This window comes from Ambystoma mexicanum, chromosome 1p (assembly GCF_040938575.1).
Source record: "Ambystoma mexicanum isolate Mex_15411 chromosome 1p, UKY_AmexF1_1, whole genome shotgun sequence".
NCBI lineage: Eukaryota > Metazoa > Chordata > Amphibia > Caudata > Ambystomatidae > Ambystoma > Ambystoma mexicanum.
This window is the reverse complement of record NC_090921.1, coordinates 18,251,433-18,273,558: the sequence shown is the minus strand read 5'-3', so window position 1 is coordinate 18,273,558 and position 22,126 is coordinate 18,251,433. Positions and strand designations below refer to the sequence as shown.

At 49.7% G+C, this 22,126-nt stretch overlaps 1 protein-coding gene across 1 annotated transcript in view; it reads right to left on the bottom strand.

Annotated features, from left to right (window-relative positions):
• Positions 1-2,309: 2,309 nt before the first annotated feature.
• Positions 2,310-22,126, bottom strand: part of LOC138563989 (zinc finger protein 345-like) — a 41,518-nt gene continuing 21,701 nt past the window's right edge. Inside the window, exons 2-3 of the mRNA XM_069642878.1 lie at positions 20,221-21,199; positions 2,310-12,643 (exon numbers count right to left, since the gene is read on the bottom strand). Coding sequence (XP_069498979.1) covers positions 11,199-12,643; positions 20,221-20,947 — 2,172 coding nt within the window. The 5' untranslated portion in view covers positions 20,948-21,199 and the 3' untranslated portion in view covers positions 2,310-11,198. The remainder of the gene's footprint in view (positions 12,644-20,220; positions 21,200-22,126) is intronic.

Sequence of the window (22,126 nt, the reverse complement as noted above, 5' to 3'; positions counted from 1 at the left end):
CAGGGCATGTCGGCGCAAAAGCTGGAGCATGTGCATGGCATGCCGGTGCAAACGCTGGAGCATGTGTATGGCATGCCGGCGCACACACTGGAGCATGTGCAGGGCATGTTGGCGCACACACTGGAGCATGTGCAGGGCATGTCAGCGCAAAAGCTGGAGCATGTGCATGGCATGCCGGCAAAAACGCTGGAGCATGTGCAGGGCATGTTGGCACACACACTCGAGCATGTGCAGGGCATGTCGGCGCAAAAGCTGGAGCATGTGCATGGCATGCCGGTGCAAACGCTGGAGCATGTGTATGGCATGCCGGCGCACACACTGGAGCATGTGCAGGGCATGTTGGCGCACACACTGGAGCATGTGCAGGGCATGTCGGCGCAAAAGCTGGAGCATGTGCATGGCATGCCGGCAAAAACGCTGGAGCATGTGCAGGGCATGTTGGTGCACACACTGGAGCATGTGCAGGGCATGTCGGCGCAAAAGCTGGAGCATGTGCATAGCATGCCGGTGCAAACGCTGGAGCATGTGTATGGCATGCCGGCGCACACACTGGAGCATGTGCAGGGCATGTTGGCGCACACACTGGAGCATGTGCAGGGCATGTCGGCGCAAAAGCTGGAGCATGTGCATGGCATGCCGGCAAAAACGCTGGAGCATGTGTATGGCATGCCGACGCAAACGCTGGAGCATGTGTATGGCAGACAGAAACGGAGCAGCGGAGACGCAAGTTCGTTTTGCCCCTCCTCCTCCCATACAAATGGAGTGAAAGGACGAAAAGCTTACGCCTGGCACAAGGCTTTTACACACCTGAAATGAGCGCCATGCCCGCTGCCACAACAATGGATCCAAGAGACATCACTGGGGTCTAGCAGTGGAGGTCTTAAGAAAGGAGGGGTCTGGAGACTAAGGAAGGGGTGGACCTGCACTGGGGACAAGAATTGAATGAATTCAAACCTCTGTGATGGCCGGGGAAGCAGGTAGTGAGGATGAGGAGGGGAAGCGAGGATGAGGGGAAGCAGGTAGTGAGGATTAGGAGGGGAAGCGAGGATGAGGAGGGGAAGCAGGTGGTGAGGATGGGGAGGTGAAGCAGGTAGTGAGGATGACGAGACGAAGCAGGTAGTGAGGATGAGGAGGGGAAGCAGGTAGTGAGGATGAGGAGGGAAGCAGGTAGTGAAGATGAGGAGGTGAAGCAGGTAGTGAGGATGAGGATGGGAAGTAGGTAGTGAAGATGAGGAGGTGATGCAGGTAGTGAGGATGAGGAGGGGAAGCAGGTAGTGAGGATGAGGAGGGGAAGCAGGTAGTGAGGATGAGGAGGGGAAGCAGGTAGTGAGGATGAGGGGAAGCAGGTAGTGAGGATAAGGATGGGAAGTAGGTAGTGAAGATGAGGAGGTGAAGCAGGTAGTGAGGATGAGGAGGGGAAGCAGGTAGTGAGGATGAGGGGAAGCAGGTAGTGAGGATGAGGAGGTGAAGTAGGTAGTGAAGATGAGGAGGTGAAGCAGGTAGTGAGGATGAGGATGGGAAGTAGGTAGTGAAGATGAGGTGAAGCAGGTAGTGAGGATGAGGAGGGGAAGCAGGTAGTGAGGATGAGGAGGTGAAGCAGGTAGTGAGGATGAGGAGGGGAAGCAGGTAGTGAGGATGAGGGGAAGCAGGTAGTGAGGATAAGGATGGGAAGCAGGTAGTGAGGATGAGGAGGGGAAGCAGGTGGTGAGGATGAGGAGGGGAAGCAGGTAGTGAGGATGAGGAAGGGAAGTAGGTACTAGGATGAGGAGGGGAATCGTGCAGTGAGGATGAGGAGGGGAAGCAGGTAATGAGGATAGGGAGGGGAAGCAGGTAGTGAGGATGGGGAGGGGAAGCAGAATACCAATGGTTCAGAATAACAAGAGTCAAAAGGTTTGGGGGAATATCGGAAGAGGGGGTAGGGGTCACACAGATAGAGGATGAGGGAGGTCTGGAGTGGAAAGGGGGAGGGGAGATGTGATGATGGGAGGGGGAGGAGCGATGACTGGCGGGGAATGTTTACTCCATGGAACTGATGAGGGTGTTTCTATCACCTGTTATGAGACCTGGTATGTTATGCTTTCGAAAATCAATAAAAAGAATTTTAAAATAAGTGAGCGCCACAGAGTCATGTGGAAGGTGGGAATGGCCTGCTGTGTGCGCAGGCGCAGGGGAAAGGCAGCTGAGCTGCCCAGCAGCCCCACCCCCTGCACCCCGGCTAAATAGGGCAGAGAGCTACACTTCTTCCAGGCAACACTGACAACAGCACCCAGTGTGCGGCTGTTGAAGAGGAAAGCAACGCCCGACAGGTTTGTATATTCATGTCCTCTAAAATATCAGATTTCCTGCATCATTTATTTGTGTACTTTGTAAGACAAGCACATCATACAGTGTGGCTTTTTCTAGGACTTAATAGGGTGACCTAAAACTAGGATTGCGGTACTACTACTAACATACTTGGTGGTGAAATCCGGGATTCCCCATTTGAACAACTTGTGTGGGCATGGGCATAACCTGGGCATTTGTCCGTCTTTGCACCAACATACATTACTCTTGCTCATTCTTTATGCCCCTTTCCTCTCCCCCGATAAGGAGCAGAATGAGACATGTCTTCTTTTTGGCATAAAAAGGCAGCAGATTTATTTTCACAATATCATAGATTCCAAAACACTGCACACAAATTAGTGAAAATAATTCTGAAGGTGCAGTGACTGCTCTGTGTCCAAAACATGCTTCCCCCTTTTCCCAACAAAGTCCACAGTAGGCTAGAGCTCCCCCCACCCTTCTCCTGGGCTGGGGGAGTGCCATTTATTCGGGGGAAGCTGAGCCCTTATTGCTACGACCAGACGCCCCCACCGCTTGGGCTCCCAAGAGGCGCTGGTCCAGAGAAGAGCGAAGACCATTCCGGCTTTGCAATTGCTCATTCGGAGTTTGTCTCTTGTCATTGGTCGCCCAAACACTCCCACGCCGAAGGTGGTTTACCACCCACGCGACTCCCCCCTTTCCCACTTCATATTTCCTGGAGTTTCGTGCAAACATTTCAATAAACAGATCCATCCCTGATGCCGACAAATGCACTCCATCCTTCAAGTAATACTCTAGGGATTTCAAGTTGATCAGGCCATGTCTGATCTGTGGAAAACCTCTGCCCCTGCAGAATTTGGCCATTGCGCAATTCAATTTTCTCCTTGATTTTTCTACAGCTGAGTGGCTCTCAGCACCCCTCCATTCCTGCCTTGGAATGATTTCTGACCACACGATCTCAGTCTCATGCAGCTTTGAGGACAACTACTGTATCATATCCCTCATCAAAGCCCCCCTCCCCTGGCTCATAAAATCATTGCCCCCCAGGTGTACGATGAAGACATCCAGCTTTTGCTGCTTACCCAGCAATATGTGAACGTGCCCATGCAGCTGGGCCCATCTCATCGCGGGCACCCCGTGCCACCATTTCCGGTATTTGCCAGCGGTCAGCTCCTCTCGCTCTGCCGTCCAGCTTGCCCCGGCCATTGACACAAAGGAATGCCCTACTACCCAGACAGACCGTCTTCTCCTCTGTGCTGCTTCTAGTAGGAAGGAGATGACAAGGAAGCTGTTAACGCTACATTTCTTCAGGTCTGATGTATCTTCTGAAACACCTGGACCTCCATCCCCCTATTTGTTTGATTGCCTCTGGACCCAGGCCCACCTCAGCCGCTGGTGTGGCTGCCCCTATCCTAAAGGAATGGGTCTCGCACACCCCTTCTGTTATACCCATCTTCTCCAGTGCCATGTCCATGACCCTCCTGAATTGGAAATGGCTTAAGGCCGACCTGTCACTGTGCACGAGAAGAGGAGACTCCATACCCGTAGGCCGCCGCTGTTGGAGATAAGCTGCCAAGCCCGCTACCGGGCTCACTATGCTTGTTTGGATGCCCAGGAGTGTGACCATTCTCCCTTTCCCCTTCTGGTCTTTCTCAGACCTTCTTAGAAAAATGCCCACCCAACCCTCTGTCAAGTGAACATCTCCCAACCTTAAAAACCTGGAACCCCTGCCATCCCTATTCTCCGGCACCAGGTCACTCACTCTGAATGCTCCAAAGAAAGCTAATGTGAAAGCTGCCGTGAATAAAACCTTCTCAGACTCGTTATGGCATACCCCCATAAGCATTCAATCAGACTGTGAAATTTTACAACCTCAATGGCCCGGCTAGCATCTGGCTTCCTCTAAGCCTGCATGGCCCAGCCTCTCATTGCCATCACAATGTAATGCTCTTTCGTGGTGTCTGTTTTGCCCCCCAGCTTGAAATAATGGGATATTGCTGCCAAATGATACGCCATCCAAGATCTGGTTTTCCCAGACCGCCAACACCATCCAACAAAGGCCTGTACTGGCAAATCCCTCTGCCCTTCTGTCAAAATCTCGTTCTGGAAGGCCAAGAACCGCTCCCAGCACACCTTGTATCTTCTCGCTGTGCCAGGCGCTAGTGTTGTGTGTATTAAAGGGCTCAGATCCCCCAATCATGCCCCACCACTGAGCCTTGAATGGGGTCATCATCTTTCTTGCTTCTGGACAGTTACCCCAAAACTTCTCCCACTGTAAACGAGAGAGTCAGTGGCCACGTTTTTCACCCCTGGAATATGCCGTGCCCTCACCTCGGTGTTCAATGTCAGCAGGCGTTTTGTGAGCTCTCTAAGCAGAACCCTGGGATTGCTAGACGTCCCATGATTGATGATCTTAGTCTCAGGAGGACAGCTCAGTAGGCAACGTGCTTGCCTGGGAAGCAAGACGATACGGAGCACCACAGGTTTGATCCCTGGGTCCGCGCTTAGAAAACTCTGGGTATTAAGCGCGTTATAAATAACCTATCATATCATATCATATCTGGACCACTGCCAAGTTGTCTGACCAGAGCAACACCTTTTTGTTCCTCAATTGCTTGCCCCACAATTTAAATGCCACCACGATGGGGAATAGCTCTAGCAGAGTGGGGTCACCAGTAATCCCCTCATGATGCACCACACCTATTGCTCCCCAAAATGGCCTTGAAACCGTGGGAACCTGAGGAGTCAGTGAATAGTTTGAGTCTATTGCTGCTGGCTCACTCCTCTCCTTGGCTGCGACGGGCGTCCTTCTGCTGGGGGCTGGATGCTTCCTGCAGCAGGACACCCGCCAGTATATATTGCTCTCGCCACGCCCCCCTCCGAGGGCTTTGGCGTGCTCTGCTGTGACCCTCCCCCCTTACCCAGGGGGGAGGGAGGAGGAGGACCCTGCCCGGGTTATCAGGGTGACTCCTCCATTTTGTCCTCTGTCGTCACCTTCAAATGCTTCTGTGCCTTTTTTTGCATAAATGGAAACATTTGGAACACCTGGAAGTTTTCCAGTCATCACTCGGCACTGTGTCCTTCAGGTAAAAAAGTTTGACTCGCAAACAGGTTATTCGGCCACAAGGTTAGTACATATATAATTAGCTAGACGCGTGTAAACTTGTAGAAATCACAAACGTCGGGCCCCGTCATACAGACAGCCATTGTGAAGGCCCATTCCGGATCACACGAGACTTCAGCTGTAGTTCACGCTATTACACTGCCCTGTCACTTTAGGAGTTCCTATACGTGGTTTAATTGTTTCTGCTTTTCCCCATACCTCCAGAAGTTCTTCATTTCTACTTTCGACCCTGAGTCCATCCGGATCTCCATTTGATGATGAGAAGAACCAGAAGATTGGACTCCCCAGTGTTCAGAGTAAAGAGTTTTTTTCAGTGAGTAAGTGGTTCTCATGGTGGGCACCTCATTTGAGACACATGTACTTTCTTTTGGCCCCCCTTCAGATCAGATTTTTATTTATTTTATATTTGTATAGCGCACAACAGCCCATGGGCATCATGGTGCTGTTCCAGAGATGGGTAAGGTCCTTAGTTACAGTGCGACACCAGTACAGCTCCTCTGTGTGGGGAGTGCTGCAGTGCAGTGGGCCCTTAGATGCAGTGGGACACTAGTAAAGCTCCTCTGTGTGGGAAGCGCTGCAGTGCAGTGGGTCCTTAGATGCAGTGGGACACTAGTACAGCTCCTTTGTGTAGGAAGCGCTGCAGTGCAGTGCAGGGGGTCCTTAGATGCAGTGGTACACTATAAAGCTCCTCTGTGTAGGAAGCGCTGCAGTGTAGGGGGTCCTTAGTTGCAGTGGGACACTAGTACAGCTCCTCTGTGTGGGAAGAGCTGCAGTGCAGTGCAGGGGGTCCTTAGTTACAGTGGGACACTAGTAAAGCTCCTCTGTGTGGGAAGTGTTGCAGTGCAATGCAGGGGGTCCTTAGTTACAGTGGGACACTAGTAAAGCTCATCTGTGTAGGAAGCCTTGCAGTGCAGGGGATCCTTAGATGCAGTTGGGCACTAGTACAGCTCCTCTGTGTAGGAAGCCTCGCGGTGCAGTGCAGGGGGTCCATAGATGCAGTGGGACACTAGTAAAGCTCCTCTGTGTGGGAAGCGCTGCAGTGCAGTGGGTCCTTAGATGCAGTGGGACACTAGTACAGCTCCTTTGTGTAGGAAGCGCTGCAGTGCAGTGCAGAGGGTCCTTAGATGCAGTGGTACACTATAAAGCTCCTCTGTGTAGGAAGCGCTGCAGTGTAGGGGGTCCTTAGTTGCAGTGGGACACTAGTACAGCTCCTCCGTGTGGGAAGAGCTGCAGTGCAGTGCAGGGGGTCCTTAGTTACAGTGGGACACTAGTACAGCTCCTCTGTGTGGGAAGTGTTGCAGTGCAATGCAGGGGGTCCTTAGTTAGAGTGGGACACTAGTAAAGCTCCTCTGTGTGGGAAGCCTTGCAGTGCAGTGAAGGGGGTCCTTAGATGCAGTGTGACACTAGTAAAGCTCCTCCGTGCAGGAAGCCTGGCAGTGGAGGGGGTCTTTAGATGCAGTGGGACACTAGTACAGCTCCTCTGTGTGGGAAGCCTTGCAGTGCAGTGCAGGGGGTCCATAGATGCAGTGGGACACTAGTAAAGCTCCTCTGTGTGGGAAGCCTTGCAGTGCAGTGAAGGGGGTCCTTAGATGCAGTGTGACACTAGTAAAGCTCCTCCGTGTAGGAAGCCTGGCAGTGGAGGGGGTCTTTAGATGCAGTGGTACACTAGTCAGCTCCTCTGTGTGGGAAGCCTTGCAGTGCAGTGCAGGGGGTCCATAGATGCAGTGGGACACTAGTAAAGCTCCTCTGTGTAGGAGGCCTTGCAGTGCAGTGCAGGGGGTCTTTAGATGAAGTGTGACACTAGTAAAGCTCCTCTGTGTACAACGCCTTGCAGTGCAGGGCGTCCTTAGATGCAGCGGGACACTAGGACAGCTCCTCTGTGTGGGAAGCGCTGCAGTGCAGGGAGTCCTTAGTTACAGTGGAACACTAGTACAGCTCCTCTGTGTAGGAAGCCTTGTAGTGCAGTGCAGGGGGTCCTTAGTTACAGTGGGACACTAGTACAGCTCCTCTGTGTAGGAAGCCTTGCAGTGCAGGGGGTCCTTAGTTACAGTGGGACACTAGTACAGCTCCTCTGTGTAGGAAGCCTTGCAGTGCAGTGCAGGGGGTCCTTAGTTACAGTGAGAAACTAGTACAGCTCCTCTGTGTGGGAAGTGCTGCAGTGCAATGAGGGGGTCCTTAGTTACAGTGGGAAACTAGTAAAGCTCCTCTGTGTAGGAAGCCTTGCAGTGCAGTGCAGGGGGTCCTTAGATGCAGTGTGACACTAGTAAAGCTCCTCTGTGTACAAAGCCTTGCAGTGCAGTGCAGGGGGTCCTTAGTTACAGTGGTACACTAGTAAAGATCCTCTGTGTGGGAAGTGATGCAGTGCAATGCAGGGGGTCCTTAGTTACAGTGGGACACTAGTACAGCTCCTCTTTGTGGGAAGCCTTGCAGTGCAGTGCAGGGGGTCCTTAGATGCAGTGGGACACTAGTACAGCACCTCTGTGTGGGAAACGCTGCAGTGCAGGGGGTAATTAGTTACAGTGGGGCACTAGTACAGCTCCTCTTTGTGGGAAGCGCTGCAGTGCAGTGCAGTGCAGGGGGTCCTTAGATGCAGTGGGACACTAGGACAGCTCATCTGTGTGGGAAGCGCTGCAGTGCACGGGGTCCTTAGATGCAGTGGGACACTAGTAAAGCTCCTCTGTGTAGGAAACGCTGCAGTGTAGGGGGTCCTTAGTTGCAGTGCGACACTAGTACAGCTCCTCTGTGTGGGAAGAGTAGCAGTACAGTGCAGGGGGTCCTTAGTTACAGTGGGACACTAGTACAGCTCCTTTGTGTAGGAAGTGCTGCAGTGCAGTGCAGGGGGTCCTTAGATGCAGTGGTACACTATAAAGCTCCTCTGTGTAGGAAGCGCTGCAGTGTAGGGGGTCCTTAGTTGCAGTGGGACACTAGTACAGCTCCTCTGTGTGGGAAGAGCTGCAGTGCAGTGCAGGGGGTCCTTAGTTACAGTGGGACACTAGTACAGCTCCTCTGTGTGGGAAGTGTTGCAGTGCAATGCAGGGGGTCCTTAGTTACAGTGGGACACTAGTAAAGCTCATCTGTGTAGGAAGCCTTGCATTGCAGGGGGTACTTAGATGCAGTTGAGCACTAGTACAGCTCCTCTGTGTAGGAAGCCTCGCGGTGCAGTGCAGGGGGTCCTTAGGTACAGTGGGACACTAGTAAAGCTCCTCTGTGTAGGAAGCCTGGCAGTGAAGGGGGTCTTTAGATGCAGTGGGGCACTTGTACAGCTCCTCTGTGTGGGAAGCCTTGCAGTACAGTGCAGGCAGTCCATAGATGCAGTGGGGCACTAGTAAAGCTCCTCTGGGTAGGAGGCCTTGCAGTGCAGTGCAGGTGGTCCTTAGATGCAGTGGGACACTAGTAAAGCTCCTCTGTGTAGGAAGCCTGGCAGTGGAGGGGGTCTTTAGATGCAGTGGGACACTTGTACAGCTCCTCTGTGTGGGAAGCCTTGCAGTGCAGTGCAGGCGGTCCATAGATGCAGTGGGACACTAGTAAAGCTCCCCTGTGTAGGAGGCCTTGCAGTGCAGTGCAGGGGGTCCTTAGATGCAGTGTGACACTAGTAAAGCTCCTCTGTGTACAACGCCTTGCAGTGCAGGGCGTCCTTAGATGCAGCGGGACACTAGGACAGCTCCTCTGTGTAGGAAGCCTTGCATTGCAGGGGGTCCTTAGTTACAGTGGGACACTAGTACAACTCCTCTGTGTAGGAAGCCTTGCAGTGCAGTGCAGGGGGTCCTTAGTTACAGTGAGACACTAGTACAGCTACTCTGTGTGGGAAGTGCTGCACTGCAATGCAGGGGGTCCTTAGTTACAGTGGGACACTAGTAAAGCTCCTCTGTGTAGGAAGCCTTGCAGTGCAGTGCAGGGGGTCCTTAGATGCAGTGTGACACTAGTAAAGCTCCTCTGTGTACAAAGCCTTGCAGTGCAGTGCAGGGGGTCCTTAGATGCAGTGGAACACTAGTAAAGCTCCTCTGTGTTGGAAGCGCTGCAGTGCAGGGCGTCCTTAGATGCAGCGGGACACTAGTACAGCTCCTCTGTGTGGGAAGCGCTGCAGTGCAGGGGATCCTTAGTTACAGTGGAACACTAGTACAGCTCCTCTGTGTAGGAAGCCTTGTAGTGCAGTGCAGGGGTCTTTAGTTACAGTGGGACACTAGTACAGCTCCTCTGTGTAGGAAGCCTTGCAGTGCAGGGGGTCCTTAATTACAGTGGGACACTAGTACAGCTCCTCTGTGTAGGAAGCCTTGCAGTGCAGTGCAGGGGGTCCTTAGTTACAGTGAGACACTAGTAAAGCTCCTCTGTGTAGGAAGCCTTGCAGTGCAGTGCAGGGGGTCCTTAGATGCAGTGTGACACTAGTAAAGCTCCTCTGTGTACAAAGCCTTGCAGTGCAGTGCAGGGGGTCCTTAGATGCAGTGGAACACTAGTACAGCTCCTCTGTGTAGGAAGCCTTGTAGTGCAGTGCAGGGGGTCCTTAGTTACAGTGGGACACTAGTACAGCTCCTCTGTGTAGGAAGCCTTGCAGTGCAGGGGGTCCTTAATTACAGTGGGACACTAGTACAGCTCCTCTGTGTAGGAAGCCTTGCAGTGCAGTGCAGGGGGTCCTTAGTTACAGTGAGACACTAGTACAGCTCCTCTGTGTGGGAAGTGCTGCAGTGCAATGCAGGGGGTCCTTAGTTATAGTGGGACACTAGTAAAGCTCCTCTGTGTAGGAAGCCTTGCAGTGCAGTGCAGGGGGTCCTTAGATGCAGTGTGACACTAGTAAAGCTCCTCTGTGTACAAAGCCTTGCAGTGCAGTGCAGGGGGTCCTTAGATGCAGTGGAACACTAGTAAAGCTCCTCTGTGTTGGAAGCGCTGCAGTGCAGGGGGTCCTTAGTTACAGTGGGACACTAGTACGTACAGCTGCTCTGTGTAGGAAGCCTTGCAGTGCATGCAGAGGGTCCTTTGTTACAGTGGGACACTAGTACAACTCCTCTGTGAGGGAAGCGCTGCAGTGCAGGGGGTCCTTAGTTACAGTGGTACACTAGTACAGCTCCTCTTTGTGGGAAGCCTTGCAGTGCAGTGCAGGGGGTCCTTAGATGCAGTGGGACACTAGTACAGCACCTCTGTGTAGGAAGCGCTGCAGTGTAGGGGGTCCTTAGTTGCAGTGCGACACTAGTACAGCTCCTCTTTGTGGGAAGCGCTGCAGTGCAGTGCAGGGGGTCCTTAGATGCAGTGGGACACTAGGACAGCTCCTCTGTGTGGGAAGAGTAGCAGTACAGTTCAGGGGGCCCTTAGTTATAGTGGGACACTAATACAGCTCCTCTGTGTGGGAAGTGTTGCAGTGCAATGCATGGGGTCCTTAGTTACAGTGTTGCTCTAGGAGGCTTGTACATCCATGGGTTCAAGGGAACTCGACACTTGAAAGGTAGGCCACAGGTTTGGTTCTTGTCGGTCTACGGCTCCGGATCTGCAGGGTCATGGCTTGTATTTTGGGGTGGTCTGTAGACTTCCCTGCTCACACTATCACTGCTTCTGGATCGCATGCAAGACCTCATGTTTTTGCTGAGATGGGATGGGCTATTGAATTCTCCTGCAGATTAGGAAGGGAGCTTCAGCTGCCACTCTGCATGGGGTGCCCACACCTTGCTACTCCTATGTATGCACCGCCTCTATAAAGTGGCTATCCAAGCGTCGCTTCCACTGACCTTTGCTCTCTGGCGCACACAGCAGTCAGTGTCTGCACGCCCCCATGTGGGCTCTTTGGTGGTCACGTTGTGCATGTGGGCTGCGAGTGATGCACTAGAAGGAGGACCACTGATGGTGCTGCCTCCGGGCTGGTGCCTTTCTCCATCTGTTCACACTCCTGCATCTTCACACAGTGCACCCTCTGGTGCTTCCTCAGCTGTGTGGTGTACAGAAAGCTTTTCTCGCACTCTGAGCACTGGTGCAGCCCCTCCCCGGTGTGTAATCTCCGATGCAGCCTTAGGCTCACAGCATGACCAAAGCGCTGATCGCACTCTATGCACACAAAGGGCTTCTCCCCAGTGTGGGTGCTGACATGTCTCTGCAGCGTTGAGCTCTGAGTAAAGCTTTTCTCACACATTGTGCACCTGTAGGGCTTCTCTCCTGTGTGGATCCTCTGATGCCGCTTCAGCTGAGACCTACAAATGAAGCTTTTCTCACACTCTGTGCAAGGGTACAGTCTCTCTCCAGTGTGGGATCTATAGTGGCGCCGCAGGTTTGGCTCAGCCCTAAAGTGCCTAGCACACACTGTACAGCAGTATGTTTTCTTTTCTGTATCTGTGATCTGATTGGTCATTGGAGGTGAGGGGCTTAATGTATGGATACTCTGATGTGGGCACAGGCCTGGCAGCCAGCAGAAGCTACTCTCACACTGCGCACACTGGTACGGTTTCTCCACAGAATGTATCATCTCATGCATTCGCAGAGAGGACTGGCTAAAGAAGCTTTTCTCGCACTGCGTGCACTTGTGAAGCTTCTCCACTGTGTGGGATCTGTAATGTTGCCTCAGGTTTGACTCGGTTCTAAAGTGCTTTCCACACTCTGTACACTCAAAGGGCTTCTCGCCAGTGTGGATCCTCTGATGGTTGTATAGTGCGGTTTGTCCAGCAAAGCTTTTCTCGCACTCTGAGCACTGGTGCAGTCCCTGCCCAGTGTGGGATCTCTGATGCAGCCTTAAGCTTGCAGCATGACTGAAGTGCTGGTCACATACTGTGCACAGATACGGCTTGGCATCAGTGTGGGTACTCTGATGTCTTTGTAGTGTTGAGCTCTGAGCAAAGCTTTTCTCACACTTGGAACATTTGTAGGGTCTCTCCTCTGTATGGATCCTCTGATGCCTCTTGAGTAGCGAGCTGCAAATGAATGTTTTCTCGCACTCTGTGCAATGGTACGGCCTCTCTCCAGTATGAGATCTGTGATGTCTCCTCAGGTTTGCATCGTTCCTGAAGTGCTTACCGCACTCTGCACAGCTGTAGGGTTTCTCTCCTGTATGCATCATCTGATGGGTGAGCAGGCCGGAGGAGCGACTGAAGCTTTTCTCGCAGTGTGTGCACTTGTAGGTCTTCTTACACGTAAGGATACTCTGATGGGTGCACAGGTCCGATAGCTGTCTCACGCACTCTGTACCCTTGCGCAGTTTCTCCACACTCAGGCTCCGCTGCTGCATGCTTTTGGTAATAGCCCTGTTATCTGTTGAAAGAATCAGAGGTTACAGGTATTATGTTATGCCATCAGACAGCATAAAGGTTTAAGCAGAGCTCTGAATTCTTTGGATTCCATGTCCATTATGACACTGGAAAAGAATAGCAGAATCTTGAAACTTGCATAAATCAAAAATAACATTAAGTGTTTGATGACATCCAAAAATAACCCTATACAGTCGAGTTTGCTTTTTCAAGCAGTAACTTCAAACTTTGATATAGGTGTAATAAATATTCTATATATAGTATAAATAGATGCTGAGATGATTGCCCTACACGGTTGATGGCGGCAAACAATAACCCTATCATTTTGTGTGTTTCCCAGTCCCTACACAAAAGCTGAGCTATTGGCCTTGACAATGTTTGTCCTTGCAGGTATGCACCAGCATTTTAAAACCAACCTGGCATTTGAGTTCGCTTTATATGGAAAGTGGCTTCATCAACCTTACACAAAAGTCTGAGCGGAAAATGCATGTTTCTTTTAAATAATTAAATTAGCCTGCACCATGAAGCTTTGCCATGCATGCGCCTATACAAAAGCCGAAACTATTGACTTTGGAAATGATTGTCCTTGAAGGAAAGGGCTGGCGAAGGGTGAATTTTCTGGGAGTGTGAAACTGATGTAGATTGTCTGTGAAGCTGGCTGGTGTTTCAAAGTTTCAGAGGCACAGACCTGTTTCCTTATCGCTCAATGACTCTGCATCAGTCCTGCTGCTGTTTTCCAGATCCACTGAGGCCTATGTCCCTTCAGCAGACAGATACAAATACAAATGATGGAGCTCATCTATTGCAGCGCAAGAAGTGTTTGCTTTTGCGGCAAATGTTTCAGGAGCATGTGAGGCAGTTTAGGCCGAAGCCTACCTTGCTCTGCGTTATCTTCGGAATTCCCATGTAATTTAGTTTTAGCTGGCTATTTGCAGCATCTGATGCAATACAGTGACTCAGGAAGCCAGATATTTCATAATCTGTTATATAATGTGCATTTTTGCTGCATCAGCAACAGGAGGCCTGGGGTTGGCTGATAAGAAGGGCTTTATTTTGCTAAGTTGGCTCTGCATGACGCGACTGTGACTTCTGCAAAATTAAGGCCCAATTGTGTAAACACCGGCCCGAGGACAATACACACAGGGGCTGCTTATCTACAGTCATCAGGGGTGACCGGGCTATTTATATCTTCTAATACATGACTCAGGAAGCCAGTGATTTTATAATCTACTAGTGGAGAAGCCTGTGTACAGGGGCCAAAGTGGGTAAAGAAAGCAATTTTCAGGGTGTTGACATGTTATGTGGCATATTTCAATGTAATGTCATTTATGTTCATAGAAATATAACATGAACACAGCAGGACCACTATATATCCTAAGGCAATAGCTAGTGATTTATTTTGTCATATCAGAGAAATAGTGCATCAAATGAATGTTTGTTTATGTATATTTTTTTACATGTTTATGGTGTATAAGTTTAATGTTTTCACTGTCGTAAAATGTTAAGGTAACATCTCCCTCTAGCGGTGACAACAGGCAAAGCTGTGTCAGTCTCTACTGTGCACGACTGCATCATACAAACATACATCTGGCCTTTTATTATAGGTAGTTGCGGCATGATCAAGAAATGTACGGGGCAGGATAACCGTGTTTTGTTGATAATTGTACAGGCCTACTGCTTCTGGGCCCAGGAAGCAGCAGGAGATGGAATGCTGGCCTTTACCCTGTAGCGCTGCTGGGCCCAGGAAGCAGCAGGAGATGGGAGGCTGGCCTTTACCCTGTAGCGCTTCTGGGCCCAGGAAGCAGCAGGAGATGGGATGCTGGCCTTTACCCTGTAGTGCTTCTGGGTCCAAGAAGCAGCAGGGGATGGGATACTGGCCTTTACCCTGTAGCGCAATGGGGCTAGCCGTCTTTTGACTATTAAATGTGGGACTGTTGTTTAAACTGCATTGTGACTTGTGAAATCTTTAGAATGCATGTATTGTAAAGAGAGAAAAGAAACGTTTGATACTGCAAAGGGTTGTCAGACAGACATGTTTCCATATCCTTTTTGAGGCAGTTTGGTTTGGTTTGTTCATGGTGTTTAGAAGTCGGTCGCAGGCACTACCCTGTGTTCAGTCTGTGGATTTTCATGTCGGCTAGGATAACTCATAGGTGATTGTGCTGAATCCTACAGATCCCTCACTAAAACCCTGCCCAAAGTCTCCTCCGAGGTTGCCAGGGAAAGGTAGATGCTTCCTGATACTGACATTGGGGGTGGTGTACTGCGGGAGGATCACCTGGGAGGCGACAAGGCCCAGGGCGGCGAGGAGATCCTGTGGGATGAGACGCAGTATTTGTCCTCTAAATGGGACAACCTTTTAGAGTTGCCAAAACAGTGGCTTATTGTTATTATGATGCATCTAAACCACATATAAAATCTGTGACTCTGCTTACAAATGCCATACAACCTAAACAGGCCTTAACAACAGAAAGACTATTCAAGGTACTTCAGGATAGAAATCCTTCTTACTCCGAAAGGTATAATGGAAAGGAATTTAAACTGTTGTCCTCTATAAGAGTTGACTTCTAATGGTTCATCCTTAAATGACTCTAGGGGAAACAAATATACCCTTAAAACCAAGAAGTTATTAAAAAGAACTAATTTTGTTGTTAGGGACTACATGTCCCATAATCCCATGAGTACTGGGACAAGCAAGAGAACTGATGAGTCGTGCTGTAGTAGTAGTCAGGCAATTACGCCTAATAACCCACACCTGAGGGAAGCTTGTTGGGGTGGCCAAAAAGACTCCCATCATTAACGAGGGATTGCTTTTGCAAGCACCATATTGATGACTGGGGGTGCGGCAAACTGAGTAGGGTCTACTTCTTTCTCAGAACTGATCAAAATATTAGCTTGCACGCATGCAGAATAATGAAGTATCAAATAGACCAAATGTAAAAACATACATTTACCTTAATATAAATACACGCACCCAAGAGCCTAGTAGCTAGCCAGAACCACCACAGCATAATACAATCATGCACCCAAGAATCTGCCTAGTGGCCACAAACATAAGATTGCCGCCTGAGGCCCTGTCCACTACTGTACAAATACTATTACAGTACTTGCAACTTTGCCTCCGGCCATGCACGCAAGAGTCTAGGGGCTTTGCACAAGCACCACAGCATAATACAGTCTATACAAACATCCCCATATCATCTACATTCCACTCCCCTACCCTAATGAAGCCTGCCTGCAGTAACCAGATAAGCTGCTCGCCTGAGGACCTATCTGTGAACTGCTGCGGTGTCTGCAAACTGCCACGGACACCACACAGTCTTCTTCCACCTAAACAAATACATCATATGAACCATCTTTCACTCCCCCGCCCTTTCCAGCTCCTCTTCCCAACACCAGATGCTCCAACACATGTTTTCCAGCGCTGTCCACAGCGGATACAACATGGCGGGCATTTCGGGAAAATGTGACGCACATCACGCTTCCATCCAGCCAAACAGCGGGTGCGTTGGATGTCGCGGAGTGAACAGAGAAATGGGTCCGAAATGGGCAAAGCGGACCCAGATATCATACATTTTTTGGCACCTCCATTTTGCCTGTTTTAAAAAAAACTACTGGACAGATTTACATCAAATTTACAAATCACGCTTTCGGGACCAAGCCGCCGCTCCTACCGCAAATTTGGTGAAATTCCAGCCAGCGGTTCAGGCTGTACAGATTTCTTCCATAGCGTCTATGGAAAAAAAATGTTTTGGGACCCCTGCTATAACTTTGCCCCCCTTGACGAAACCTCACCAAACTTACCAAAGAAATTCAGAACAGGCCATATACATTTTTTGCAAAGTTTGGTGATGATTCGTCTGGAGGGAGCAAAGTTATAAGCCGCCCAAAAAGTGTTCTTCCTATGAGTTGAGCAACTTAGCCATAACTACACAGCCGCTTTTGTAGGCTGTGTAATATACATAAAGCACCAATGCAAAATTGAGATGAGAGGGAAAGTTTAAAAGTGAGGCAGAACACAACCAGCAACTGTAAATAACAAATACCCTCTCCCAGAGGGGAATAGACTGTTTCCTAGCAACAAAAGTGTTCACAATTGAAACCTATGTAGGAGCCAGCATTGCCAAAGCCAATGGGATCAGAAGATGAACCTCTGGGAAACAGTTCTGATGAAGATATTCAGAGGAAAAGTTAGTTAACCAGTCAGCGGTTCTTGAAGAAATACAGGAGCTCAAGAGGAGCCTACCTAATAGTGCAGAGGCTGCAAGGCCTGCACAGAGGAGTTGAGGTCGACTCTGAGGTGACGAAAACAACACTTCCCTTGCCAGGAAGCATCGGAAATGGCACAAAGTAATTACAACCCAAGCCCGACAGTACCTTGAGAGTGAAGAAGAATTTGTAGCTGGCTTCATTCTTGTGCAGCTTTGCAGACGCTGATTCCTCCTCCTTGGTTGTGGTGACGAATGGGGCCCCTCTTGTGGGCTTCTGCGGCAGCACTAGAGAGAAGGGGGTGGCAGCAATGAATTCAGCTAACTCCATCGGTTCTTTCTGGTTTTGAACCTTTTTCTTAGAGCCATGAAGAAATGAATATCGCCGGTCAGATTCTCTTCGATTACTAAGTCCTGAACTCTGGTGAGGGGACATTTCCTACCCCTGGGGGCCCACACGGATGTCTGCAAAGTTTCAGTCTGATGCGGTCTTCAGAAGATGATCCACTCGATGAGGGTCCAGGTACCCCGGGTTGTGGGATTCTGCAGCCCAGGAAAGTCACAAGGCCCAAAATGAAGAAAGTCTTGAAGCTAGTTGGTCCCACCAGCCTAAGGGAGGAAGTCGTCCTTGGAGGATCTTCCCTGGCGATGTGTAAACGGGGCAGCACACCTGCAAGGCTTCACCTGTGTATTTGTGATCCTGGAAGGTGCTGCTGGCGTCTCTGCTCGTCTTCTGCTTCAAATGCCTTGTTCCAGTGGTGGACTCTGTCTGTAGTCCCCAAATCCTTGCCTTTTATGCGTGATCCCATTCATTCACAGTCATGAAGCTGTCAATCACCTAGGGGGGTGGCTTTCTTCCAGGACAGCCAACTGCCCAGTTAGAACTGGTTTCAGCCAGGCATACATACAGACAAAGGATAGTGAAGTTTCAAGCTCCTCCCTCACTTTCTGCCTTCTCAGACACACTGGATCCTGGGCAGGCTTCCGGGTTGAAGCCTGCCAAAGGCAAAACTCACAAAGGACTCAAATCTACTCTAAACGATAGAAGAAAAGCCCAGAAGGAACTGACAATCGAAAAAGTGAGAAAAAAGAAGACAGGGGCCTTTTGGAGAAAATGGTCACCCGTGGGTGCTGTACTGCAGCTGAGAAATCAGCCTGCTAGTAAGTAACCAGCACACAAGGTAGTAAAAAGTAACCCCTGCCACTGCCATTTAAGTTAGTCAGTGTAACAAAAAGTTACATGAGGAGTGGGAGAAGGAGTTACAATGTAACCTCTCAGCCCCCCACATAGGGTGTTGTGTGCTGGACCCACAAAAGAAAAAGTAATATAAAAGTGATCTTACTATTCTTGAGAACTGTAGTTCTCACAAGAACATGTATTTAAACATCAAGAGAAGTACAAGGGACTCTTCAGTGACGCTGCACACAGGGTGCTGGTGTCGCAAAGCACAATGCAGATGCCCGTATTACATATATGGAGTTTACCAGACTCCACAAATCAGTTAAAATAAAAATCCCAGTCAGAGAAAAAGAATGAGTGAGTGCTAAAAAGTTCCACTCACTCAGGAGTTTAAAATCAAAAAAGGTCCAGAGTCCAGCAAAAGTGCTGGGGGTCTCGCAGGTTAAAGGGAATTAGCACAGAAACTGAAAATTCTCTCTAACAGGAACAAGAGAAGCCTTACCGTCAGAGGGGTGTGTTTTTACAGTAGCTTGGTGGAAGACTAAAATTGGCCCAAAATAATGATTCTCCCAAAATGTAAGCTATGCTGTAGCATGCGACCTGTTCCCAGCCGAGAGAAAATCGCATTGGAGTTTGGAGGAAATAAATGACAAAGGGACTCATTACGACTTTGGAGGCAGCCATGGTGCTATTAGCACCATGGCGCCTCCAAAATCGTGTCCGGGTCCTGGTTCCTTGAATGGGGAAATACCGGGCCATTCCGACTTTGGAGGGCCCGGTATTTCCTCCTTCAGGGAACCTGGGCCCGGTCCTTCCCCATTCCCATTCGAGCCCCCACAGGGCTCAATGGGAATGGAGCGGGAGCTAACAACGGGCCCGTTAATTACGGGCCCGTTGTTAGCTCCCTGGTCCGCTCGTGGGGTCCGCTATGGACGTCTGGAAAAACCAGGCATCCAGAGCGGGTCCCGCGAGGGGGCCTCGTAATAATGCGGAGTGGGTTTAACGGCGCCAGCACCATTACCGGCACCGTTAAACCCATTCCGCACTAGTCGTAATGAGGCCCAAAGTCTTGAACTAAAGCTCTAAATCAGATACGGTCAAATGTACATTTCAGAAAGCGATTCAACTAGAACTATGCTTGTTTATGATGTCAACGCGAAGACGATTCATGCGATAATAATAATCATCATATGTTGTTCGGATGCGCAATATAAGATGGCACCCATCGAAAGAAGGAAGGGTCTTAGGAATCTGATGCACTTCCCACATTGATGTATTTACCACCTAGTTTGGCTTACCACATTCATCTATTTGCCACAGTACTCAATTACGTGATGCCACTTTACCACCCATTGTGACCTACAGGCTTTAACTAATTTACTGTTGGATTTAGTTTCAAAGGGTTAGGAGTTTGGTGTCGGGACGGCCGGTCCCCTGCGCTACACGTTCAATTGGAGGTAAGGGTCTTGCCTGCAGCCTGGCACATGGTTTGTCTGGGAACCAACTCCAGGGTTCCCGAGAGGTTTGGTACTGGGTGGGGTGACAAAACCTTGTTTGGTGTGGGCGCTGCCGGTTATTGCTGGTCGAATTTTTGAAACTCTTGATGTTTGTTGGAAATTATCAACAAATCAGTCTTGGATTAATGTTGTACAAGGTGTATTAATTATCTGATACAACATGACAGTTGTGGCATCTGGTGCCAATTGTGGTGAAACAAAAAAGCTGACGTGCGTTTCGACCGTAGTCTTTATCAAGGCAAAGAAGGTTATAGGGCGGGCTCCTGGTGGAGTCGAAGGCAGAGCACCCTGAATAGGGTGCTGAGTTGAAGCTTGTGTAGCTTATCTGAATCTGGATGTGTGAGTCAGATCCATGTGGTTACAGTTACTGTTGTATTTATATAACAATTATCAGCTTTCATTTTATTAGCTGGCCACATTTCTGACAATGAATTGCGCAAGTTGTGCACAGTCTTCACCCTACATAGTCCTACTTATTGATTGGCAATAATATCCTGCCTCCATCTATTTTGTTGCTTGATTTAATGAATCCCGACTGAGAATGAGGAGCGGCCATGTTTCCCTCGCTCTGCCTCACGTGACCACTCACCAGATTTTCTGAAACACTGCATTACTGTAATTTGTTTCATGCTCAAGTTAATTACATGACTTGAGGGTCCACCAATGTACTCCTTACCTGAGAATGGGCGTTCAATCCTTCTTTGTATGCTGGGGCTCTGAGGATCCCTGGGAATTGGCTCCTCCACCTCCTCATCGTCATCTTCCTCTTTCACCTTCATACATATGATTAAGTCCTCAGGGTTTTCAAGAGCGGGTGCCACAGACATCTCGTTCACAGAGTCCGTCCAATTGCTAACAGAGGACACTTTGCCTTCTTCATCTATAACGATGCGACTCCAGTCTTGGTAAACCTGTAACAATGGCTGCTCCCCCATTTCAGTCTTCGCCAGGTCAAGGTCCTGAGGAGTCTCAGCAGGTGAATCATCCCCAGCTTCAATCTTTATCCGGTCTGTGCAGAGCTGGTCACTGCAGACAGAAGGTTCCTGCTTTACTTTAAACTTCTTTCTCTCCATGGAGTTCTCCTGATATCTGACAGAAAGTTCTTCATCAATATCGCTCTTCACCTGGTCCATGGAGTCCTCGTGATAACGGGCAGAAGGTTCCTCATCAATGTCGTTCTTCACCTGGTCCATGGAGTCCTCGTGATAACGGGCAGAAGGTTCCTCATCAATGTCCATGGAGTCCTCACAGTGCCTGTTAGAAAGTTCCTCGTCAATATCGCTCTTCACCTGGTCCATGGAGTCCTCGTGATAACGGGCAGAAGGTTCCTCATCAATGTCGTTCTTCACCTGGTCCATGGAGTCCTCGTGATAACGGGCAGAAGGTTCCTCATCAATGTCCATGGAGTCCTCACAGTGCCTGTTAGAAAGTTCCTTGTCAATGTCGTTCTTCACCTGGGCTATGGAGGCATGGCAATCCTTAGTAGATGGTTCTACCTCCTCTTCAATTTTCACTGTCGGGAGATGAGGTTTCCTCACTGAGATGGTCTCTAATTCTTCACTCTGTTCTCGATCGCACAATGTTCTTTCAATTTGTGGAAGTCAGATATTCCCTTTCTCTCTCTCTGGAAACTGTTCTGCTCAATGATGCAGACCCTGGTCAGGGAGAGGGATACAGATAAACACACGATATTATAATATATTCTCACATATATGTAACGTGAAGTCATCTGACAAATGATGGCATTCAGCAGGAATTAATCTAGACACAAAGTACACATGCTTTCACCATAGAATGAAACCTCGGTCTATCGGCTGGTACTGAATGTGTGCAGAGAGGTTCAACGCGAGCTATGTATGAATGTCATCCCTCCCATGAGACCACGAGCATCACCACCGCAGCACTGTAGATTTCACCAGATGATCAATGCAACCTATGTATGAATGTCATCCCTCCAATGAGACCACTAGCTGCACCACCTCAGTGCTGTAGATTTCACCAGAGGGGATCAACGCAACCTATGTATGAATGCCATCCCTCCCATGAGGCCACGAGCATCACCAGCGCAGTGCTGTAGATTTCACCAGAGAGGATCAACGCAACCTATGTATGAATGCAATCCCACCCATGAGACCAACAGCTGCTCCACCGGAGCGCTGTAGATTTCACCAGAGAGGATCAACGCGACCTATGTATGAATGCCATCCCTTGCATGAGACCACGAGCATCGCCACTGCAGTGCTGTAGAGTTCACCAGAGAATATCAACGCGACCTATGTATGAATGCCATCCCTTACATGAGACCACAAGTACCACCACTGCAGTGCTGTAGATTTCACCAGAGAGCATCAACATGACCTATGTATGAACGCCATCCCTCCCTTGAGGCCACGAGCATCGCCACTGCAGTGCTGTAGATTTCACCAGAGAGGATCAACACGACCTATGTATGAATGCCATCCCTTGCATGAGGCCACGAGCATCACCACTGCAGTGCTGTAGACTTCACCAGAGAGGATCAACGCGACCTATGTATGAATGCCATCCCCTGCATGAGACCACGAGCATCACCACTGCAGTGC